This window comes from Monodelphis domestica, chromosome 6 (assembly GCF_027887165.1).
Source record: "Monodelphis domestica isolate mMonDom1 chromosome 6, mMonDom1.pri, whole genome shotgun sequence".
NCBI classification, from domain to species: domain Eukaryota; kingdom Metazoa; phylum Chordata; class Mammalia; order Didelphimorphia; family Didelphidae; genus Monodelphis; species Monodelphis domestica.
Window position 1 is genome coordinate 110,024,951 of NC_077232.1, and position 21,755 is coordinate 110,046,705.

The 21,755-nt window shown below is 37.1% G+C and overlaps 1 protein-coding gene across 9 annotated transcripts in view; it reads left to right on the forward strand.

Moving 5' to 3' along the window:
- Positions 1 to 21,755, forward strand: part of LOC100012516 (sodium-dependent phosphate transport protein 2B-like) — a 59,851-nt gene that overhangs the window by 14,955 nt on the left and 23,141 nt on the right. For 8 of the 9 annotated variants that reach the window (XM_007496631.3, XM_056802491.1, XM_007496632.3 and 5 more), the window contains 3 exons: positions 16,846 to 16,983; positions 18,303 to 18,446; positions 19,333 to 19,444. In XM_007496631.3, coding sequence (XP_007496693.2) covers positions 16,846 to 16,983; positions 18,303 to 18,446; positions 19,333 to 19,444 — 394 coding nt within the window. The remainder of the gene's footprint in view (positions 1 to 16,845; positions 16,984 to 18,302; positions 18,447 to 19,332; positions 19,445 to 21,755) is intronic. The other variant, XM_007496635.3, reaches the window with a different exon arrangement.

A 21,755-nucleotide genomic window follows, 5' to 3' on the forward strand; every position in this document is an offset into this window, starting at 1 on the left:
TTGGTACATACTTGTTTAGTCTTGATTTTACTTAATTATAATTTTTTTAGCAAAATATCATTTTCCTGCTTATTCCTTTTAATTAAGTCTATTTTTCTTTTGCCTGACTGAGATCATGGTTGCCACCCCTGCTTTTTTTTAATTTTAGCTGTATAATGATTCTACTTTAAACCTTTATTTTAGCTATGTGTGTCTCTTTGTTTCAAGTGTGTTTCTTGTAAACACATATTGTTGGGTTCTGATTTCTAATCCATTCTATTATGCACTTTTGTTTTATGAGTGAGTTCATGTTTTCACATTTACAGTTCTAATTGCTAACTATGCATTTCCCTCTATCATATTTTCTTCTGATTATCCTTCTCTTTTTTATCCTGCCTCATTTCTACAGTCTGCTTTGCTTCTGAGCACTGCCTTCTTTGACCTGCCCTCCCTTTTATAGCCCCATTTCCACCTTCCATTGTCTGCTCCAATTCTCTATTGGGTAAGATATATTTGTATTAATAATTGAGTATGTATTTTTAAAAGCAATTTAGATATGATTGAGATTCAGTGTTGCTTGACCATCTTCTCAACCATTTTCCCCTCCTCTGTCAAAGTTCTTTTTTGTGGACCTCTTATATGTAAGATAATTCCCCTTCTCCCAGTAAATTCCTCTTTCTACTTTATCCATTTTTCTAAGTGCATCCCAACATAATAGACTTACTCCTACATGTTCTTTCTATGTAGATTCCTTCTAATGATAAAAAATTCTTAAAAGATATATATTGCCTTCCCATATAGAAAGCTATGTAGTTTAAACTTATTGAGTCCTTTATTATTTTTCTGTCATGTTTTTTTTTGTTTCTCTTAAGTCTTTTATTTGAAAGTCAAATTTTTTTTAGCTTGGCCCTTTATTCAGAAATACTTAAAAGTTCTCTATTAAATTAAATATTCATTTCCCCCTAAAGGATTATAGTCAGTATCACTGAGTAGTCTATTTTTGGTTGTAGACCCAGCCTTTTTCTTTTCTAGAATATCAGATCCAAACCCGTTTGCTCCTTTAATGTCATAGGTTCTAAAGCTTGTGTGATTCTAATTGTGGTTCAATGCCATTTGAATGGTTTCTTTCTGACTGCTTGTACTATTTTCTCCTTGATCTGGGAACTTTGGAATTTATCTATAATATTCTTAGGAGTTTCCATTTTGGTAAAATTTTCAGGTGATGATCAGGGCATTCTTTCTTTTCATACTTTTTGTGTTTTATTTAATTTTTTTCTCAATTACAAGCAAAAACAATTTTTAATATAAATTTAAAAAAATTTTAGTTTCAGATTCTCTTCCTTTCTTTCCATCTCTCTCCTTGAGAAGGCAAGCAATTTAACATAGAAAAATGTGTGCTATCATAGAAAATATTTCCATATTCATGGTAATATTTCAAAAGAAAACACATCAACCCCCCAAATAAATTAAGAAAGTAAAATTATACTTTATATGGGAAGAATTTTTCATCATGAGGTATTCAGAATTGTCATAGATCCTTGTATTGCTGAGAATAAGTAAGTCATTTACAGTTGGTCATTGTACAATATTGTTGTTACTATTTACTATGTTCTCCTGGTTCTGTTCACTTTGCATCAGTTCATATAAGTATTTCTGTTTTTTTTTTCTGAAATCATCTTGCTTGTCCCTTCTTATAGCATAATGGTATTTCATTACAATCATATAACACAACTTGTTTAGCCCAGTTGATGAAATTCTCTTCAATTTCATGTTCTTTGTCACCACAAAAGGAGTCTGATTACATATTTTTTATACAAATAGATTCCTTTCCAATAAAAAAAATCTCTTTATGATTTAGACCTAGTAGTAGTAGTGCAGGATCAAAGGGTTCCTTTGATATTTTTTTTTCCTTTTCTTTGAAATACAGACCTAATAGTATTGCAGGCCTACCAATGTTACTGGCCTAAGGTGTTTTTTCTTTCATAATTTTTTTTTGTTTCTATTACCAAACTAAGTTGTCCTATCATAATTTTCTTCCTTTGCTTTCAATTTTTATGTAATTTTTCCTCTACCACTGATTTGATTTTGAAAATAAAAGAAATTCTTATTGAATTCATATATTTTTTCTTCTTTGAGGCTTCAGAGCTCTTGAATCTGCTGCTCCTTTTGTTACTACTATTTTTTCCATCACTGGTGTTTTATCCATATGTTCAGCCTTCTCCTCCCTGACAAAGATCTCTCTTTCTGATTTCCTATTTGTTCTGCATTTGAAAAATGTTTTACTCTGACTTTTGTTTTCTCACCACTCCAGAATTCAATTTGAGGTATTAGTTTAAAGTTGTTTGGAGGGGAATATCGGGAGAACTCAGCTAAGGGCTTCTATACTCAGTCATCTTGGTGATGCCCCTGGAAGTCCTGTTTGATATACATTTTAAGTTTTATATTTCATCATTCATGAACCATGGCCTCATGGCCTGAGTTGGGAAACTTCCAATCTGATCCTAATAAGTAAATAAACAAGTAGATAGAAAAGCCAATCACCCAACAATTTATTATGAAAAGGTAAAAGAACCCCTAGCAATAAATACCATTCTTTCATTCACCCTGAAGTAATATTACCTTGCCATCTTCTGTACTTCCCCAGGAGAAATGGGTCCTATTCCTTTTTTTTCCCTTTTCTTTCTTTGGCAGATCATGCCCATTCCCCTATAAACAAGATAGGACTTCTGCTATTTTACTCTACTATTGCACTGCTTAAAAACTAGTAGTAGAACAAGACCCAAGGGACATCTAACTTTTTAGGATTCAGGAATCAAGTGGTCAGCTAATGCTCCCTTAGAGCATCTAATTCAGTGAAGGATATATAATTTGCCTTGCTTTTTCTTCTATATGGTCTACTCTATTTCTGGCAATCATTTCCTTTTTAGGTATCATAATTGTGATTGTGTGTGTGTGTGTGTGAGAGAGAGAGAGAGAGAGAGAGAGAGAGAGAGAGAGAGAGAGAGAGAGAGAGAGAGAGAGAGAGAGAGAGAGAGAGGCAGACAGAGACAGAGACAAAGAGATAGAGACAGAGACAGAGACAGATGGACAGTGAGAGGGAGAGAGAAAGAGAGAACATAGCCATATGTGTGTTTCTCTTCTTTATGGAAAGGAACAGCATCTTATCATTTCTACATGATGTGATAGGGGAAAGAATTCTGAATTTATATTATTTTAAAAATCAGGTTGGTGTCTCAGGTTTGGCAGTTGCTATGTGGATGACCTTGGAAAAGTAATTCAATCTCTCTGAGCCTCAGTTCTTTTTTATCTATAAAATAAGGATATTTCACATTTTGAATGTAAATATAGTGTACCTGTGCTCCTTTATTATTATAGTATTACTTTAATACTATAATACTTTATTATTATAGTATTATAATAAGAAATAGATATTCACAAGATCTTAGCAAAAATTGTTCTCAATATCTGCAATGGTAGCAGGAAGACAATCCTAGCCACGGGCTATAAACCAGCAGAAAAAAAATGATTCTAACTAACATTTATGCAGTGATTTCAGATTTACATAATGCTTTCTTCACAATAATCTAGTAAGGTTTTTCAGTGTGGTTTGCTTCTGGGTTCCTTGAATTCAATTTTTGCCTCAGTCTGGGACTTTGGCTTAATATTCATCACTTTTTCACTTTCTTCTTTTTCATTCTATCTCTGTGTACCTTGTCTTCCTTGGACAATGGCCACTTGGAGCCAATGGATTCTTGTTACTTCCTTTATCCAAATATCATGTAATTTTGTTCCTACAGACATTAACATTCATACTATTCTATAATAGAATTAAGTAGTATAGGATGGAGAAGTCTTGGCATTACAGCAGACTTTTTTTTTCCTTCAAACCCTTATCTTCTGTCTTAGAACCAATACCAAGTATTGGTTCCACGGTAGAAGAGTGGTTAGAGTTAATTAATTACAGTTAAATGACTCATCTCACATCATATAACAAGAAAGAATTTGAGGACATATTTAAAATAAGGACCCCCATCTATAGGTCTTGATCTCTATCCACTGAACCACCTAGCTGACACCAAAAGGTAGTCTTACTAGGAATCAATAATATGCCATACCTGTCTTCTTGATTTATTTCTAAACTAAGGCTATCACTTATTTTTTGGTTAAAATCTGATTTCAAAGGTATCCCAAAATTTTTGGTATACAAATTCCCATTCGTGATCTAGATTGGCAATTCATTCATAACTTATCGTTTCAGAGAGTTCTCTGGGGTACTAAGATGAAAACATTTTGTTCATATTTATATACAGTTAATACATGCAAGAGCAGCATTTGAACCAAGAACTTAGTGGCTACAATGCCAGTTTTCTCTGTACTACATTACCACATTTCTTTTTGTCTCTTTTAAATTTCATTGTTTATTTATTTTAAACTTTAATTTAAAAAAAAAAAACTTTGTCTTCTTGTTTAGAATCATTACTAATTACTAGTAGTAGCTGTTGTCTCTCGGTAACCGAGGATGACTATTGTCTTTGTGCATTTTTGTGCACAAAGACACTTGTGCATGAAGATTTAAGTGGAAAAGTCAATGCACAGAGACAGTCCTACTCTCTCGGTGTTGGAAGCCTGGGTCCATTGGCACGAAAAGTCGTTACATCTGGAGACTTCCTCAGCTGCATTCGATAGCCATGTTGTCTTTTGTGCTCCAACACGCCCTAAGCACTCCACAGTGCTTTGCTGCGTCGCCCTCTCAGCCGTTGAGCCATCTCAGCCGTTGAACTTTCTTATTGGTTTCTTCCGCCTGTTCAGCTGAAGCAGTCTGCACATGCTGGGTGAGCAAAGCCCTGGTTCACCAGGGGTCCATGATGACCCAATGTCTACCCTCATAAGGTTTAGCCGGCCTGTCGAAGCCGTTGCCCGGGGTGTGGCCGCTGCTGCATGCTAGCAGCTACTGGGAGCCACAAGTGAGAGCTGGGTGTCAGGTGAGGGTCAGAGGCTGGAGAGCTGCCCTAGGAGGGCACGACAGGCCCTCCATACCAGAGATACTACCCCTCCCTGAACACCCCTGATAATATTAATACTAATATCATTTACGAGTCAGAAGAATGGTAAAGGTTAGGCATTTGGGGATATGTGACTTGCTACAGCTAGGAAGTGCCTGATTTCAAATTTAAACCCTGGCCCACCCACTTGTCCTAGGCCTGGGACGTTAGCCGTTGAGCCACCTCCCTGCCTCATATTTTCAATACTTAAAAAATTTTTAGTTCCAAATTCTCTCCCTTCCTCAAATTCCTCTCTCTACCCACTGGGAAGGAAAGCAAAATAAAAACAATTATACCTATGAAATAATGGAAAACATATTGCCATATTAATCATGTTTTCAAAAAGGAAATAAAAATGAAGTGAGAAAACAATTCTTTAATTTGCACTCAAAGTACATCAGTTCTCTCTCAGTGAATTGTGTTCTTTCCTTATTAGTCCTTAGAAGTTACCTTGATAGTTGTAATAAGAGTAGCCAAGTCTTTCACAGTTGATCATCATTACAATATTGCTGTTTATCTACATAATGCCCACCTAGATTTTTAAATTATATATTTAAAAGTTGTTTTCTTTTTAAAAATTTAAAAATTATTTAATTAATTAATTTAGAATATTCTTCTATGGCTACATGATTCGTATTCTTTCCCTAACCTCCTCCCTCCACCCTGCCATAGCTTGTTAGCAATTCTACCGAGTTTTACATGTGTCATTGATTAAGACCTATTTCCATATTATTAATATTTGTACTAGGGTGATTGTTTAGAGTCTACATCCAAAATGATATCCCCATCAAATTATTTGATCAAGGAAATGTTTTTCTTCTGTGTTTTTACTCCTTATAGTTCTTTCTCTGTATATAGATATCATTTTTTCCCATAAGTCCCTCAGAATTGTCCTGGATCATTGCATTGCTACTAGTAGAGAAGTCCATTACATTCAGTTGTGCCACAGTGTTTCAGCCTCTGTGTGCAACATTTTCCTGGTTCTGCTCCTTTTGCTCTGCATCACTTCCTGGAGGTTGTTCCAGTTCCCATGGAATTCCTCCACTTTAGTATTCCTTTGAGCACAATAGTATTCCATCACCAACATATACCACAATTTCTTCAGTCATTTCCGAATATCCCATATACCTTGAGATAAGGGGAAAATCAGGAATTTAGTGTATTCTAGAAAAATAGAATCCACTTGTCAATGGATTATTATCTCCAATTCATGTGATAGGATAGAGTCAATCAGTCTCAACAGAAGATGCTCTCTTTTCATGTGAGCAATGAATGCAAGAGTCATTCTTTCCAACCTTTATAGATGTTGGAGTAGTTAACAATATTTGAAATGGACCTTTCCAGGAAGGCTGAGTTGTTCCAGTACACTGGAAATTCTTAATATACATTCTGTCTCCTGGGTTCAGGTTGTGAAGTGAAAAGTCTAGTGGTCTGGCTTGTACTGCAGCTCCGTATTCATGGAGTTCATGCAGTTTGTGCTGTAATTCCTGTATATAGGAAGCAATAGTAGCATCTCCCCCTAATAGTGATGTATATGACAGGGAGAAAGGCTTAGCCTGTATAGGTGGATGTCCAAAAAGCATCTCAAATGGTGAGATGTGTAGGTCTCCTCTAGGCCTGCTTCTAAGATAAAATAGGGCCAGAGGGAGAATTTCAGGCCATTTTAAATGTGTCTCAGTGCATAATTTGCCAATCATACTTTTAAGTTCTTTATTCATTCTTTCAACTTGACCTGGGCTCTGGGAATGATATGGAAAATGGAATTTGAGAGTTATCCTTAAGCAAGAATATATTTGATTTAAGACAGAATCAGTAAAATGACTTCCTCTATCTGAATCAATACATGCTGGCAGGCCAAAGTGAGGAATAATTTCTTTTTCTTTTTTTTTTTTAATATATTTTATTTGTTCATTTCCAAGCATTATTCGTTAAAGACATAGATCATTTTCTTTTCCTCCCCCCCACCCCCCATAGCCGACGCGTAAGTCCACTGGGCATTAGATGTTTTCTTGATTTGAACCCATTGCTTTGTTGATAGTATTTGCATAAGAGTGTTCATTTAGAGTCTATCCTCTGTCATGTCCCCTCAACCTCTGTATTCAGGCAGTTGCTTTTTCTCGGTGTTTCCACTCCCATAGTTTATCCTTTGCTTATGAATGGTGTTTTTTTTTCTCCTGGATCCCTGCAAGTTGTTAAGGGACATTACACCGCCACTAATGGAGAAGTCCATTACGTTCGATTATACCACAGTGTATTAGTCTCTGTGTACAATGTTCTCCTAGTTCTGCTCCTCTCGCTCTGCATCACTTCCTGGAGGTTGTTCCAGTCTCCATGGAACTTCTCCACTTTATTATTCCTTTTAGCACAATAGTATTCCATCACCAACATATACCACAGTTTGTTCAGCCATTCCCCAATTGAAGGGCATCCCCTCGTTTTCCAGTTTTGGGCCACCACAAAGAGCGCAGCTATGAATATTTTTGTACAAGTCTTTGTGTCCATTATCTCTTTGGGGTACAGACCCAGCAGTGCTATGGCTGGGTCAAAGGGTAGATATTCTTTGTTGCCCTTTGGGCATAGTTCCAAATTGCCCTCCAGAATGGTTGGATCAGTTCACAGCTCCACCAGCAATGAATTAATGTCCCTACTTTGCCACATCCCCTCCAGCATTCATTACTTTCCTTTGCTGTTATGTTAGCCAATCTGCTAGGTGTGAGGTGATACCTCAGAGTTGTTTTGATTTGCATCTCTCTGATTAGAAGAGATTTAGAACACTTCTTCATGTGCTTATTAATAGTTTTGATTTCTTTATCTGAGAACTGCCTATCCATTTCCCTTGCCCATTTATCAATTGGAGAATGGCTTGATTTTTTGTACAATTGATTTAGCTCATTATAAATATGAGTAATTAAACCTTTGTCAGAGGTTTCTATGAAGATTTTTTCCCAATTTGTTGTTTCCCTTCTGATTTTAGTTGCATTGGTTTTGTTTGTACAAAAGCTTTTTAGTTTGATGTAGTCAAAATTATTTATTTTACATTTTGTGATTCTTTCTATATCTTGCTTGGTTTTAAAGCCTTTCCCCTCCCAAAGGTCTGACATGTATACTATTCTGTGTTTACCCAATTTACTTATGGTTTCCTTCTTTATGTTTAAGTCATTCACCCATTTTGAATTTATCTTGGTGTAGGGTGTGAGGTGTTGATCTATTCCTAGTCTCTCCCACACTGTCTTCCAATTTTCCCAACAGTTTTTATCGAATAGTGGATTTTTGTCCCAAAAGCTGGGATCTTTGGCTTTATCGTATACTGTCTTGCTGAGGTCGCTTTCCCCCAGTCTATTCCACTGATCTTCCTTTCTGTTTCTTAGCCAGTACCAAATTGTTTTGATGACTGCTGCTTTGTAATATAGTTTTAGGTCAGGGACTGCAAGGCCCCCATCATATGTGTTTTTTTTTTCATTATTTCCCTGGATATCCTTGATCTTTTGTTCTTCCAAATGAACTTTGTTATGGTTTTTTCTAAATCAGTGAAGAAGTATTTTGGTAGTTCAATGGGTATGGCACTAAATAGATAAATAAGTTTGGGTAGGATGGTCATTTTTATTATATTGGCTCGTCCTATCCATGAGCAGTTAATGTTTTTCCATTTGTTCAAGTCTAGTTTTAGTTGTGCGGCGAGTGTTTTGTAGTTGTGTTCATATAGTTCCTGTGTTTGTCTTGGGAGGTAGATTCCTAGGTATTTTATTTTGTCTAAGGTGATTTTGAATGGGATTTCTCTTTCTAGTTCTTGCTGCTGAGCTGTGTTGTAGATATATAGAAAAGCTGATGATTTATGTGGGTTTATTTTGTATCCTGCAACTTTGCTAAAGTTGTTGATTATTTCAATTAGCTTTTTGGTTGAATCTCTAGGATTCTTCAAGTAGACCATCATGTCATCCGCAAAGAGTGATAACTTGGTCTCCTCCTTGCCTATTTTGATGCCTTCAATTCCTTTATCTTCTCTAATTGCTACTGCTAGTGTTTCTAGTACAATGTCAAATAGTAGAGGTGATAATGGGCATCCTTGTTTCACTCCTGATCTTATTGGGAATGCATCTAGTTTATCCCCATTGCAGATGATATTAGCTGATAGTTTTAGATATATACTGTTTATTATTTTTAGGAATGACCCTTCTATTCCTATGCTTTCTAGTGTTTTTAATAGGAATGGGTGTTGTATTTTATCAAAGGCTTTTTCTGCATCTATTGAGATAATCATGTGGTTCTTGCTGGTTTGCTTGTTGATGTGGTCAATTATGTGGATGGTTTTCCTAATGTTAAACCAGCCCTGCATCCCTGGTATGAATCCTACTTGATCATGGTGAATGATCCTTCTGATCACTTGCTGGAGTCTTTTTGCTAGTATCCTATTTAAGATTTTTGCATCTATATTCATTAGGGAGATTGGCCTATAGTTTTCTTTCTCTGTTTTTGACCTGCCTGGTTTTGGAATCAGTACCATGTTTGTGTCGTAAAAGGAGTTTGGTAGAACTCCCTCTTTGCTTATTATGTCAAATAGTTTGTATAGTATTGGGATTAACTGTTCTCTGAATGTTTGATAGAATTCACAGGTGAATCCATCAGGCCCTGGGGATTTTTTCTTAGGAAGTTCGTTGATGGCTTGTTGGATTTCAATTTCTGATATGGGATTATTTAAGGATTCTATTTCCTCTTCTGTTAGTCTAGGCAGTTTGTATTTTTGTATATATTCATCCATTTCTCCTAAATTGGTGTATTTATTCCCATATAATTGGGCAAAGTAATTTCTAATGATTGCCTTAATTTCATCTTCATTGGAGGTGCTGTCCCCCTTTTCATCTTTAATGCTGTGAATTTGCTTTTCTTCCTTCCTTTTTTTAATTAGATTGACCAGTACTTTGTCTATTTTGTTTGTTTTTTTCAAAGTACCAGCTTCTTGTCTTATTTATTAAATCAATAGTTCTATCACTTTCGATTTTATTAATTTCTCCCTTAATTTTTAGGATTTCTAATTTGGTTTTCTGCTGGGGGTTTTTAATTTGATCGCTTTCGAGTTTTTTCAATTGCATTTCCAATTGATTGATCTCTGCTCTCCCTTGTTTGTTAATATAAGCATTCAGGGATATGAATTTACCTCTGATTACTGCTTTGGCTGCATCCCAAAAGGTTTGAAAGGATGTTTCGCCATTGTCATTTTCCTCGATGAAATTATTAATTGTTTCTATGATTTCTTCTTTAACTAAATGGTTTTGGAGTATCATATTGTTTAATTTCCAATTGGTTTTAGATTTGGTTTTCCATGTACCATTACTAATCATTATTTTTATTGCCTTGTGATCTGAGAAGGCTGCATTCATTATTTCTGCTTTTTTGCATTTGTGTGCTATGTTTCTGTGACCTAATGTATGGTCAATTTTTGTGAATGTGCCATGTGGTGCTGAGAAGAAGGTGTATTCCTTTTTATCCCTATTTATTTTTCTCCATATGTCTATTAATTCTAATTTTTCTAAGATTTCATTCACTTCTTTTACCTCTTTCTTATTTATTTTTTGATTTGATTTATCTAAATTTGATAATGGTTGGTTTAAGTCTCCCACTAGTATGGTTTTATTGTCTATTTCTTCCTTCAATTCTCCTAGTTTCTCCATTAGAAATTTGGGTGCTATATTATTTGGTGCATACATGTTGATTAATGATATTTCCTCGTTGTCTAGAGTCCCTTTTATCAAAATATAATTACCTTCCCTATCCCTTTTGATCAGGTCTATTTTTGCATTGGCTTTATCAGATATCATGATTACCACTCCTGCCTTCTTTCTATCAGTTGAGGCCCAGAAGGTCTTACTCCATCCTTTAATTCTGACCTTGTGGGTGTCAACCCGCCTCATGTGTGTTTCTTGAAGACAACATATGGTAGGGTTTTGGATTCTAATCCATTCTGCTATTCGTCTACGTTTTATGGGTGAGTTCATCCCATTCACGTTCAAAGTTATGATTGTCATTTGTGGACTCCCTGGCATTTTGATTGCCTTCCCTAATTCTAACCTTTTCTTCTTCGGCTCTACCTTTTAGTCCAGTGATTTACTTTGAATCAGTGCCCCTTGTCCCCTCCCTTGATGTTTCCCTTTTTAGTCCCTCTCTTTTTCTTCCCTCCTCCTCCCCCCTCTCTTTCCCTCCCTTTTTGTTCTCCCTCTCCCCCTCCCCCCCGTTGGTTTTCCCTTCTCCTTACCCTTGTTGGGTAAGATAGAATTCAAGATCCCAATGGATCTGGATGTTTTTCCCTCTCAGAGTTGATTTCCCTGAGATTGGGGTTTAAGTAACCCCCCCCCTTCCTCTCCTTCTTATAGGAGTTTTCTTCCCCTCCCCTTCCCATGTGAATCTTTGTGTGAGAATGACTATTCTATTTGGTGTTTCTTTACCCCCTATTTATACATTACATTTTCCCCACATATTAGTATACATAGATTGATATAAATGTAGTCCTTATAGAAGAGAGTTTGAGTAAAAGAAGAAGATAACATTTTTCCCCTTTGCTTAATATTTACCTTTTCAGGTATTCCTTGCTCTTTGATTTTCGGTATCAAACTTTCCACAGAGCTCTGGTCTTTTCTTTGCAAAAAGTTGGAAGTCTTCTATTTTGTTGAATGCCCATACTTTCCCTTGGAAGTATATAGTCAGTTTTGCTGGGTAGCTGATTCTTGGTTGGAGACCCAGCTCTCTTGCCTTTCTGAAGATCATGTTCCATGCCTTACGATCATTCAGAGTAGAACTTGCAAGGTCTTTTGTGACCCTGATTGGCATTCCTTTATATCTAAATTGTCTTTTTCTGGCTTCCTGTAGGGTTTTTTCTTTTGTTTGATAGCTTTGGAATTTGGCAATTACATTCCTGGGAGTTGTCTTTTGGGGGTTTAGTGTAGAAGGTGTTCTGTGAGCTCTGTCAGTGGCTGTATTGCCCCCTTGTTCTAGAATCTCTGGGCAATTTTCTTTGATTATATCTTGTATCACCATGTCCAGTTTGGTGTTTATTTCTGGCTTTTCTGGGAGTCCAATTATTCTTAAATTATCCCTTCTCCCTCTATTTTCCAGATCTATCACCTTGTCAGTAAGATATTTTATGTTCTTTTCTAATTTCTTGGTATTTTGGCTTTGCTTTATTAATTCTTGCTCTTTTACATGATCATTGTCTTCCAGCTGCCTGATTCTGGCCTTTAAAGCCTGGTTTTCCTTTTCAGTTTCATCATACCGGTTTTGTAGATGCATGAATTTCTTTTGCATTATTTCCAACTTTTCCTCCCAGAAGACTTCCATCTTTTTGATCATTTCTGATTCAAATTCTTCATAGGTTTGTGGAGAGTTTCCATTTCCTTTGGAAGGTTTTGGAGCATTTTCTTGTATATTATCTTCTATCTGCTCTGTATTTTGTATTTTGGCTCCATAGAATGTGTCCAAAGTCGCCCCTTTCTTCTTATTTTTCTTGGTATTTTGGGGCTTCTGTGCTTCTGTGGAGTTTGCCATCTCTGAATGTGGAGGATTAGCTTTTCTTATCTCTGTCTGGTGTTCAGAGGCTTTAGTCCTGGGCAGATGGTTCTATGAGCTTTCCCTGGGTTAAACTGAATATGCCTCACTGGAACTGGAATGGAAGGATCGGACCACGTTGCTTTCCGGAAGTTGCCTTCAGAATCGCCGGCCGTGAGGCTATTTCGTCGGCCTGTGGGGGGATGGGCTGCAGCTTCCCCAAGCTCCGAGGGCAGGGACTTTCACTGAGACTTGGATAGCAGGATCCAGCCCCTGAGGCTGTCTTGCTCCAGACAGTCACTTTCACCCGGACTCGGGTAGAAGGCCCTGAGGGTTGTTGTTCCGAGGACCCTGCTCTCTGAGCCGGGTCTGGCTGCGGCTTCCGGGAGCCTTGGACTCTGCGCTCCTACCCCTTAGGTCCGAGTGATCTCGGGTTCTGGCTTTTGAGGGGAGCCGTACCTTTTGATCCGGGTCCAGGTCCAGGAGGAGGGTTCCCAGGGTCTGTGCTGTTGATCGTTTTGAATTTCGGAGCCTTAGGAGCTTATAGTTTGAGATCGGTCGGGAAGGGTTTTCCGGAGATCTGAACTTTAGCTTTCTCTAAGCCGCCATCTTAACCGGAAGTCGAATAATTTCTTTTAAAAGCACCTTAGCAACAAAAGCCACTGTGGCTTAGGTCGCAGGAAATGCTTCTGGCCAATGTGGTCAGTTGGTCTACTATGTCTAGACAAAATTTATAATGTCCAGCCTTTCGCATTGTTATGAAATCTATCTGTAGGTGCTCAAAAGGTGTGTAAGCCAGAGGACGCCCACCAAAGGCTTTGCCATGAAAGGCGTGTTGGTTATATGCCTGGCAGGTAGAGCAGCCTGAACACACTTTAGAGGCTATGGTAGTTATACCAGGGGCTATCCATACACTCTTAACAGAGTCCACGATGCCCTGGGTACCAAAGTGACCATTTTTTTGAACAGGTTGGCAAATTTGGTGATAGAAACTTCTAGGGAGCAGGGGTTTTCCTTCAGATGACACCCATACACCATTAATCTGTTTTGCTTTGAAATTTTCCATTTTTCCACTTCCTTTTCATTACAGGAAAGTGATAAATTTAAATCACCAGTGTTGTTAATGTTAAAATTAATTCAGGCCCTTCTATGGCTGCTAGCTCCAACTTAGTCATTTTCTTCTTCAGTTATAATAGCCAATTTGATAAGTGTGGTGTGGTACCTCAAAGTGGCTTTAATTTGCATTCCTCTAAATAGTGAATCAGAACATTTTCCCCATGGCTATAGAATGTTTTAATCACTTTGTTTGAGATCAGCCTGTTCATATCTTTTACATGTAATCTTAGCCAAAAGGCTGAGAAGCGATTTGTTTATACCTTTTGGTCATTTAATTAGTATTCTTATATATTCAACTCATTTCTCTATGTATTTGATGAATGAGGCCTTAGAGACACTTGTAAAAAATGTTTGCACCAATCTAATTCTTTTTATTACTTTCCATCCTATTTTTCTACTTAGTTTCTGACCTCTACCTTCCAAAATATGACTTCTTTTCCATCATCTCCACCCCTCTTCTCATCCCCTTCCTATCCTAATTTCCTATAGGGTAAGATAGTTTTCTACACCTAATTGATTGTGTATGTTCTTCCTGCATTGAGCCAATTACTTTGAGAGTAAGTTTACATGCTCTAGTCCCCATATCCCTCCATCTTCCCATCTACTTTGAAAACTCTTTCATGCTCCTTTATGTGAGATAAACTACCCCCATTCAATTTTCCTCCTTCTTCCTCTTCCTAATACATTCTTGTTTCTCATGCCTTAATTTAATTTTTTATATCATTCCATCATATTCAACTCACACCCTTACTCTCTGTTGATGTATACTCCTTCTAACTATCCTAATAATGAAAAAAATTAGTATCACAAGAATCATCTTCTCATTTAGGGTTATACACAATTTAACTTTGTTGAATGTCTTTTGATTTCTATTTCCTAATCTTTTTATAACTCTCTTGAGCCTTGTATTTGAGAGTCAAAAGTTCCATTTGGCTCCAATTTTTTCATCAGGAATATCTGAAAGTCCTCCATTTCATTTTTTTTACCCTGAAAGACTAAAGTCAGTATTTCTGGATAAGTGATTCTTTGCTGAAATCCTTTGCCCTCTGGAATACGATGATGTTTCAGGTCCTCTGATTCTTTAATATAGAAGCTGGTAAGTAAAGTTATCTTGGCTGTGGTTCCATGATATTTTAATTGTTTCTTTTTTGGATATTTGTAATGTTTTCTCCTTGACCTGTGGGTTCTGGAATTTGGCTATAATATTCCTAGGAGTTATCCTTTTGCGATCTCTTTGAGGAGGTGACTGATGGATTCTTTCAATGACTATTTTGTCCTCTGGTTCTAGAATATCAGGGCAATTTACTTGATGATTTCTTGAAAGATAATGTTTAAGCTCTCTTTTTTTTATCATTGCTTTCAGGAAGCACTATAATTCTTAAATAATCTCTCCTGAATTTATTTTCCATGTCACTTGCTTTTCACAAGACATACTTCACATTTTCATCTATTTTTTTTTCATTCTTTTGACTTAGTTTGATTATTTCTTCATGTCTTATGGAGTCATTGGTTTCCATTTGCCTGATTCTAATTTTTAAGACATTGTTTTCCTGATTGAGCTTTTTATACCTCCTTTTCCATTTGAACAATTCTACTTGGTGTACAGTTCATTTCCTTTGTGAGTTTTTGTACCCCTTTTCCCAAAGGGCCAATTCTGTCTTTTAAGGCATTCACATCTTTGGATATCTGTGGCTCTTCTACAAATAGGCCCATTCTGGTTTTTAAGATATTCATTTCTTCAGTATTTTTTGTGCCTCCTTTTCCAGGCTTTTGACTCTTTTTTCATGATTTACACATATCACTCTCATTTATTTTCTAAAATTTTCTTATTCCTCTCTTATTTGATATTTGAAATCCTTTTTGAGCTCCTCCATTAATTCTTTTTGGGCTTGAAAGCAATTCATATTTTTCTTGGAGGCATTGGATGCAGCAAGATTGAATTCATTGTGGTCTTCTGAGTTTGAGTGTACCATCACCAAAATAACTGTCTATATGATTTTTTTGGTGGTTTTCTCAATTTCCTGCCTTTTCCTTTTCTTTAAAAAACTGTTAAAGTTGGGGTTTGCCACTGTGCTGAAGAGAGCACTCTTCTGTGTACACAGCTTCCTTCAGAGCTGGCCCTTGGGATCTATCTGCTTTAAGTTCTTCCACATGGAATGATGCTAAGGATAGGTCTATTTAACACTCTACCCACCTGTTCTCTGGTCTATGAGTAACCCAAGCACTCTGTTCCCTCTTAGAACTATAGTCAGGGTCTCCTGATCCTCTGTGGCTGCAAGTACTGGTATATGCTGGTATATGCAAGTACCGGCATATTCCTCACCATGTGACTGTTCCCCAAGACCGAGTTCTGGTTTTCCATGAGGACAATACAACAAGAGTCTTGCACTCGGAGAAAGCAAAGGGACTCCCATAACCACCTTCCAATTAGCTGTCTGCCTCCCCATAGCATCTGTGTTGGAGTGTTCCAGAAGTCTCCTTTGATATTATTGACCTTTTGTTTTTTTCCAACTCCATGTTGAATTTTTTCTCTTTCAACAAAATAATTTTTGTAATTTAGTTGGACTGGCAATAAATGAATAGATTAGTTTAGGTAGAAATGTCATTTTAAATATATTGGCTCTGCCCACCCATGAACAAATAATATTTCTCCAATTATTTCAATCTGACTTTATTTGTATAGAAAGTGTTTTATAATATGTTCACCCAGCCTTTGGATTTGCTTTGGAAGATAGTTTATTCTATCTGTGGCTAATTTAATTGGGTTATCCTTTAGAATGCCATTGCAAGTCAATTAATTTTTTAGTTGAATCTCTAGGATTCTCTCTCAATAATATACATATCATTTTCATATCATCTTCAACAAGAAATAGTTTTGTTACCTCTTTGCCCATCCTGATACTTCAATTTCTATTTTTTCTTATTACTATACCTAGTATTTCTAGCACAAAAATAAAATTTAAATGGTGATAATGGGTATCCTTGTTTAATCTTTTTCTCATGGGGTAACCTTCCAATTCATCCCAATTACAAAAATTGTTTGCTGCTGGTTTAAAATGTATATGTTTTATTAATTTAAGGGAAAATCAATTTATACCTCTGCGTTTAAGTGTTTTTAATAGGAATGAGTGTTATATTTCATAAAAGTTCTTTTTTCAATCTATCTTTTTTGCAGAGGATGATAATAAGACCATGAAGAAAAACATGAAGGTTTTTTTTAAAACCTTCCTAAAAGTGATTCACATCTTAACATTTCTCTTCTTTTTTATCTGCTCCTTGGACATTCTTAGCAGTGCCTTCCAGCTGGTTGCAGGTATGAAAAACAATTTCTGTAAGGGCCAAAGGTTTTTGGGAGGCTTTTTTTTTTTTTGCTTTCAAATTGATTTTGGTTCAACTCGTAGTTAATGAACGATTAATCTCAACCTAATTAATATTTTTTCTTTTAAATTATACTCCCAGGATTCTCACTTTTTCATCCATTCAAGATATTTTGACTTGGATGCTTCTGGATTCATATTTTCCACACTTTTTTCCTTGCCTACTCCCAACCTAGCACACAACCCATTTTACTTCATCTCTAGTCACTGAAAGTGAGACAGTTTAGGGATTATATTTCAAATCTTATTCTATCTCTTTTCCTTCTCTTTTTATCTTTCTCTCTTTACCTCTCCATATCTACCTGCTTACCTCTCTCTCTCTCTCTGTTTCTATTTCTCTCTCTGTCTCTGTGTCTGTCTCTCTGTCTCTCTCTGTTTCTCTCTCTCTCTGTATTATCTATCTACATATAGATATATTGCCATCAGATTAAAGTTTTGTGGTGAGAATCTGCATTTTGATCCCCCTACTGATGTTTGAAACATAATCTCTCTTTTTATAGACTTAAATAAACCCAATGGGGGAAGTAAATAAATATTTATATGCCATTTACTAGGTACCAGGTACTGTGCTCAGCAATTAAATATTCTCATTTTATACAACAGCCCTGTGAGGTAGGTCCATTTTACAATACAGGAAACTGAGACTGAAAATGGTTAAGTGACTTGACAAGGGTCACAGGAAATAAGTTTCTCTGAGGCTTGAGTAGAAATGATGACTTCTTGATTCAAGGCCAAACTTCTTCCAGCTACCTTAGGGCCACTCCTTAGGGCAACAGAGATGCTGAGTAAGAGACAGAGAGTGCCCCTGCCCTCCAATTGAGAGAATCTTTGGGGAGGAGGGTGAAAGAGAGAGAAGAGGCCCTTAGAGGTCAGAGAAATTCTTCCAAGGAGCAGAAACAAGTAAGCCATGTATGAGGGGAACAGCAAGTGGATTAGTTATAAAACAGGAGAGATCTTAAACTGGAATGAGAGAAAGTAACATTCAGGGCCAAAGATAATAATAGGAGGCATTTTTGTGGCCTTTAAAATTTGTGCAGAAAAGCAAAGTACCTAACCTATGCTAATAGAGGGAAACAGGCAGCATCTGAACTCATGGTTACCTAAAACCAAATTCAATCCTCACTGCCTTCTGCCAGCTTTGGCAGCCAGTTGACTGTCCTCCCTCAATCCTCATTCCACACAATGACCCCCAGCCTTTGATATAGCACTCAGTCAACCACCATATATCATTTTTTTTATGTCTTTACCTTTTCAGGAAAATTGGCTGCAGACATTTTCTTTGATGGTTCAATACTTTTGAATCCCATAGCCGCCTCAATGGTTGGTTTGCTAGTTACTGTTTTGGTTCAGAGTTCCAGCATATGCACATCCATCATCGTCAGCCTGGTGTCATCTTCAGGTGAGTCAGTCCTGAGAAATGAACACAAACACACATGCACAGAGCCACTTTAATTAGGCAAGCCTGAATCCATTCAAAGAGTTTCATTCAAATTTTATAATCACATAATTGTTTGCAATGTGCCCTGGCCTTTTAGCTTCATCTTCTTGCTTTTTCATCCATCTGTCAGGCTGAATCTCTTCCTCTGATATCATCTGCCCCCCCCCCCTATTCTTGTGGCAGAGTCAGAAAATTAAGCTCTAGCTGGCAGAATTGGGTTGTGTATTCTTAGGTGGAATCTTCAATGCTTATTGCTTTGGAAGATCTGCTTTGGAAGACTGGAGCTCAAAGTGAAGTACTTCTTTCCATTATTCCTGTCTGATATTTAACCCAGCTGAGTCTGAATAAGTGTCTTTGATGTAGCTACAGTTTCTATTAGAGATAATTCAGACCAGATCTTTTTGAATCAGTGCTTTGTTTTTCAAATGAGCTTGAATCCAACCAGATCTCTACAGATCCCCTGAGTTCCACAGCCCCTTTTTTGGTGGATATGTGTCAGTTTAGCATCTAGTGCAAGGGACAGATGTGGACAGATGTCAGGAGCTAGGCTTCCCTAGAGTGTGGCTATGGAGGAGAGAAGAGGATGAAGCCCTTCCATGGAAGACAGAGGTTTCTAAGTCACTGAAGGGGGAAGAGGTAATTGTGGGACCAGATATTACCACAGTCAACACTGTCCACACCCCTTCAACATTGCTGCCAGGGATCTCTGGTTTTCTTACTTTGGCAAAAGCCCCAGTTCCCTTACACTAGTTATAGTTCTGGGTATTTGGTTTTAGGAAGAGTTTAAGCCTTCTTCATGTGAATTTCTGCCATTTTTCTCCTTCATTGACATTTTTTTCTTTGACAGTGTTGACAGTATATTCAGCAATTCCCATGGTCATGGGAGCCAATGTTGGGAGTGCAATCACCAATACATTGGTGGCCCTCATGTATGCTGGAGACAGGGAAGTATTTGGAAGGTAGGAAGTTTCACCTCACTTGTTACTAGTCATTGTTTTCTCTCTAACTGCAGTAACTACCATTGATTAAGAAAGGTGGGGATTTTCACTCAGATCCAGAGATACCTGCCTGACTTTCCAATGGATATCTTATAGTGAAGATTGTGGGATAAGCATATGCATCAAGCAGTTATAATAACTCAGTTTAGTTAGAGATAATTATACATTGATGGTGATTTACATTTTTGTTACGATGGATTCCCTTTTACATGTTGTTCTTCTAGAATAATAAAAAGCAGGGGGCAGCTGGGTAGCTCAGTGGATTAAGAGCCAGGCCTAGAGACGGGAGGTCCTAGGTTCAAATCTGGCCTCAGCCACTTCCAAACTGTGTGACCCTGGGTAAGTCACTTGACCCCCATTGCCTAGCCCTTACCACTCTTCTGCCTTGGAGCCAATACACAGTATTGACTCCAAGACGGAAGGTAAGGGGTTAAAAAAAAAAAGAAGAATAAAAAGCAAAACATATATTTTAGTAAAATTGTAGCAGTCCAGCCCATATGTATAATTAAGAGGCAAGGATTGTGAATGGGCACATGGCCATTCTGCACATGGCAATGAACTCTGTTCCCAGCCTGGCTGGAGTTAGGGCACGAAACCTTGCTTCCCTTTGTCTCACTCACCTGAGGATAATAACCCCACCTTCACCTTGTCATAATTTGCAATTATCCAATGGCAATGCACATTGTAACTCATCTATGTGTATTGAGACACTATGTAACTTATCAATATGTATTGAGTACATTTGCGTATCAAAGAGATCAAATAGGGAGCCCTGGCCAGCTCTCCCCCCTTCTTCCTTTTCTTCTTGGACAATCTCACAGGTTTGCTACACTGTCTTTCCACCTTTCTCTCTCCCCTCTATCTATTCCTGAGGCCTGGCCTTAGGCCAGGTGTCTCTTTCCTTTCCAGTGCTAATACCTAGCATTCTCTAATTCCTCCTATAATTCTCTATTCATTCTCCCAGCTGAGCTATATCATCCTCTGACCAGTGAAGTGTTAAATTGGGATCTCTGGAGGGAAGATAGCCTTCCAGTGATGTCCATTGATCGGAGCATGGCTGCAGCTCCAAGATATTAATAATAACTGATCTCTGACTCATTTTTGACATCCCGAACTTGGCTTCCTCACGCCCTTCATGGCATCCAGAACTTCTATCCTTTTTCCATCTTCCTACCTTAAGGCTTCTCGTGGGCTCGGGAAGCTTTAGAAATGGTCTGGAAATAGATAAGAAGTCATGTTGGAGAGGAATGATTATGACTAAGGGAATCGTTGCCTTCCTTGTTAAGGGAATATCACCAGCATTTTTTTTCAAAATAGGTGGTCTTCAGGTTTTACTAACTCCAATAAAGTTCATAGGAAACCAGACTATAATATGTAGTTGTTGTTGTTGCTCTAGTTGCTCTACATGGCTGCCCCCAGAGGCATATTTTTAAACATACAAGAAATAGAGGCAATTACAAAATATAAAATAGAAAACTGATTATTTAAAGCTGAAAAGCTCCTTCACAAACAATATTCACAGACATTAGTGAAAACAAGAAAAGAAGGCAAGTTACTGAATGAGAAAAAATCTTTACATCAAATTCCTCTCAGATGGTTTTGATACTCAAGATATGTTACCAACTTTTAAAATTCAGAAAAAAAGACCAACTTCTCACATGTCCTACCAAGATACAGTTAGAATGAGTATATGACTTAGCACAAAGATTTATAAACAAATTAGGGAAGCATAGAAAAAATTACCTGTCAGATCTATGTATATGGGAAGAATTTATGACCAAAAACGTGAAAGAGAGGATCATGGGATATATATAATAGATAATTTTGGTTCGATGAAATTAAAAAATTTTGCATCAGCAAAACCAACAAAGACAAAATTAAAGGGAATACAGGGATTTGGGGGAAAATAATCACAGCAGGTTTTTCTGATAAAGATCTAATTTCTCAAATTTATAGGGAACTGAGCCAATTTTATTAAAATAAGAGCAAATCAGGTTTCTGAAGAAAAAAATCAAAGCTATCTATAGTAACATGAAAAAATGCTCTAAAGTACTATTAATTAGAGAAACTGAAATTAAAGCAACTCTGAAGCACCTCATACCCATGAAAGTGGCTCACATGACAGAAAAGGAAAATGGCAAATGCTAGAAAGGGATATGGAAAAGCTAGGATAATAACACACTGTTGGTGGAGTTATCAGTTAGTTCATCCATTTTGGAGAACCATTTGGAACTGTGTTCAAAGGGTTATAAAAACTGCTTATACACTTTAA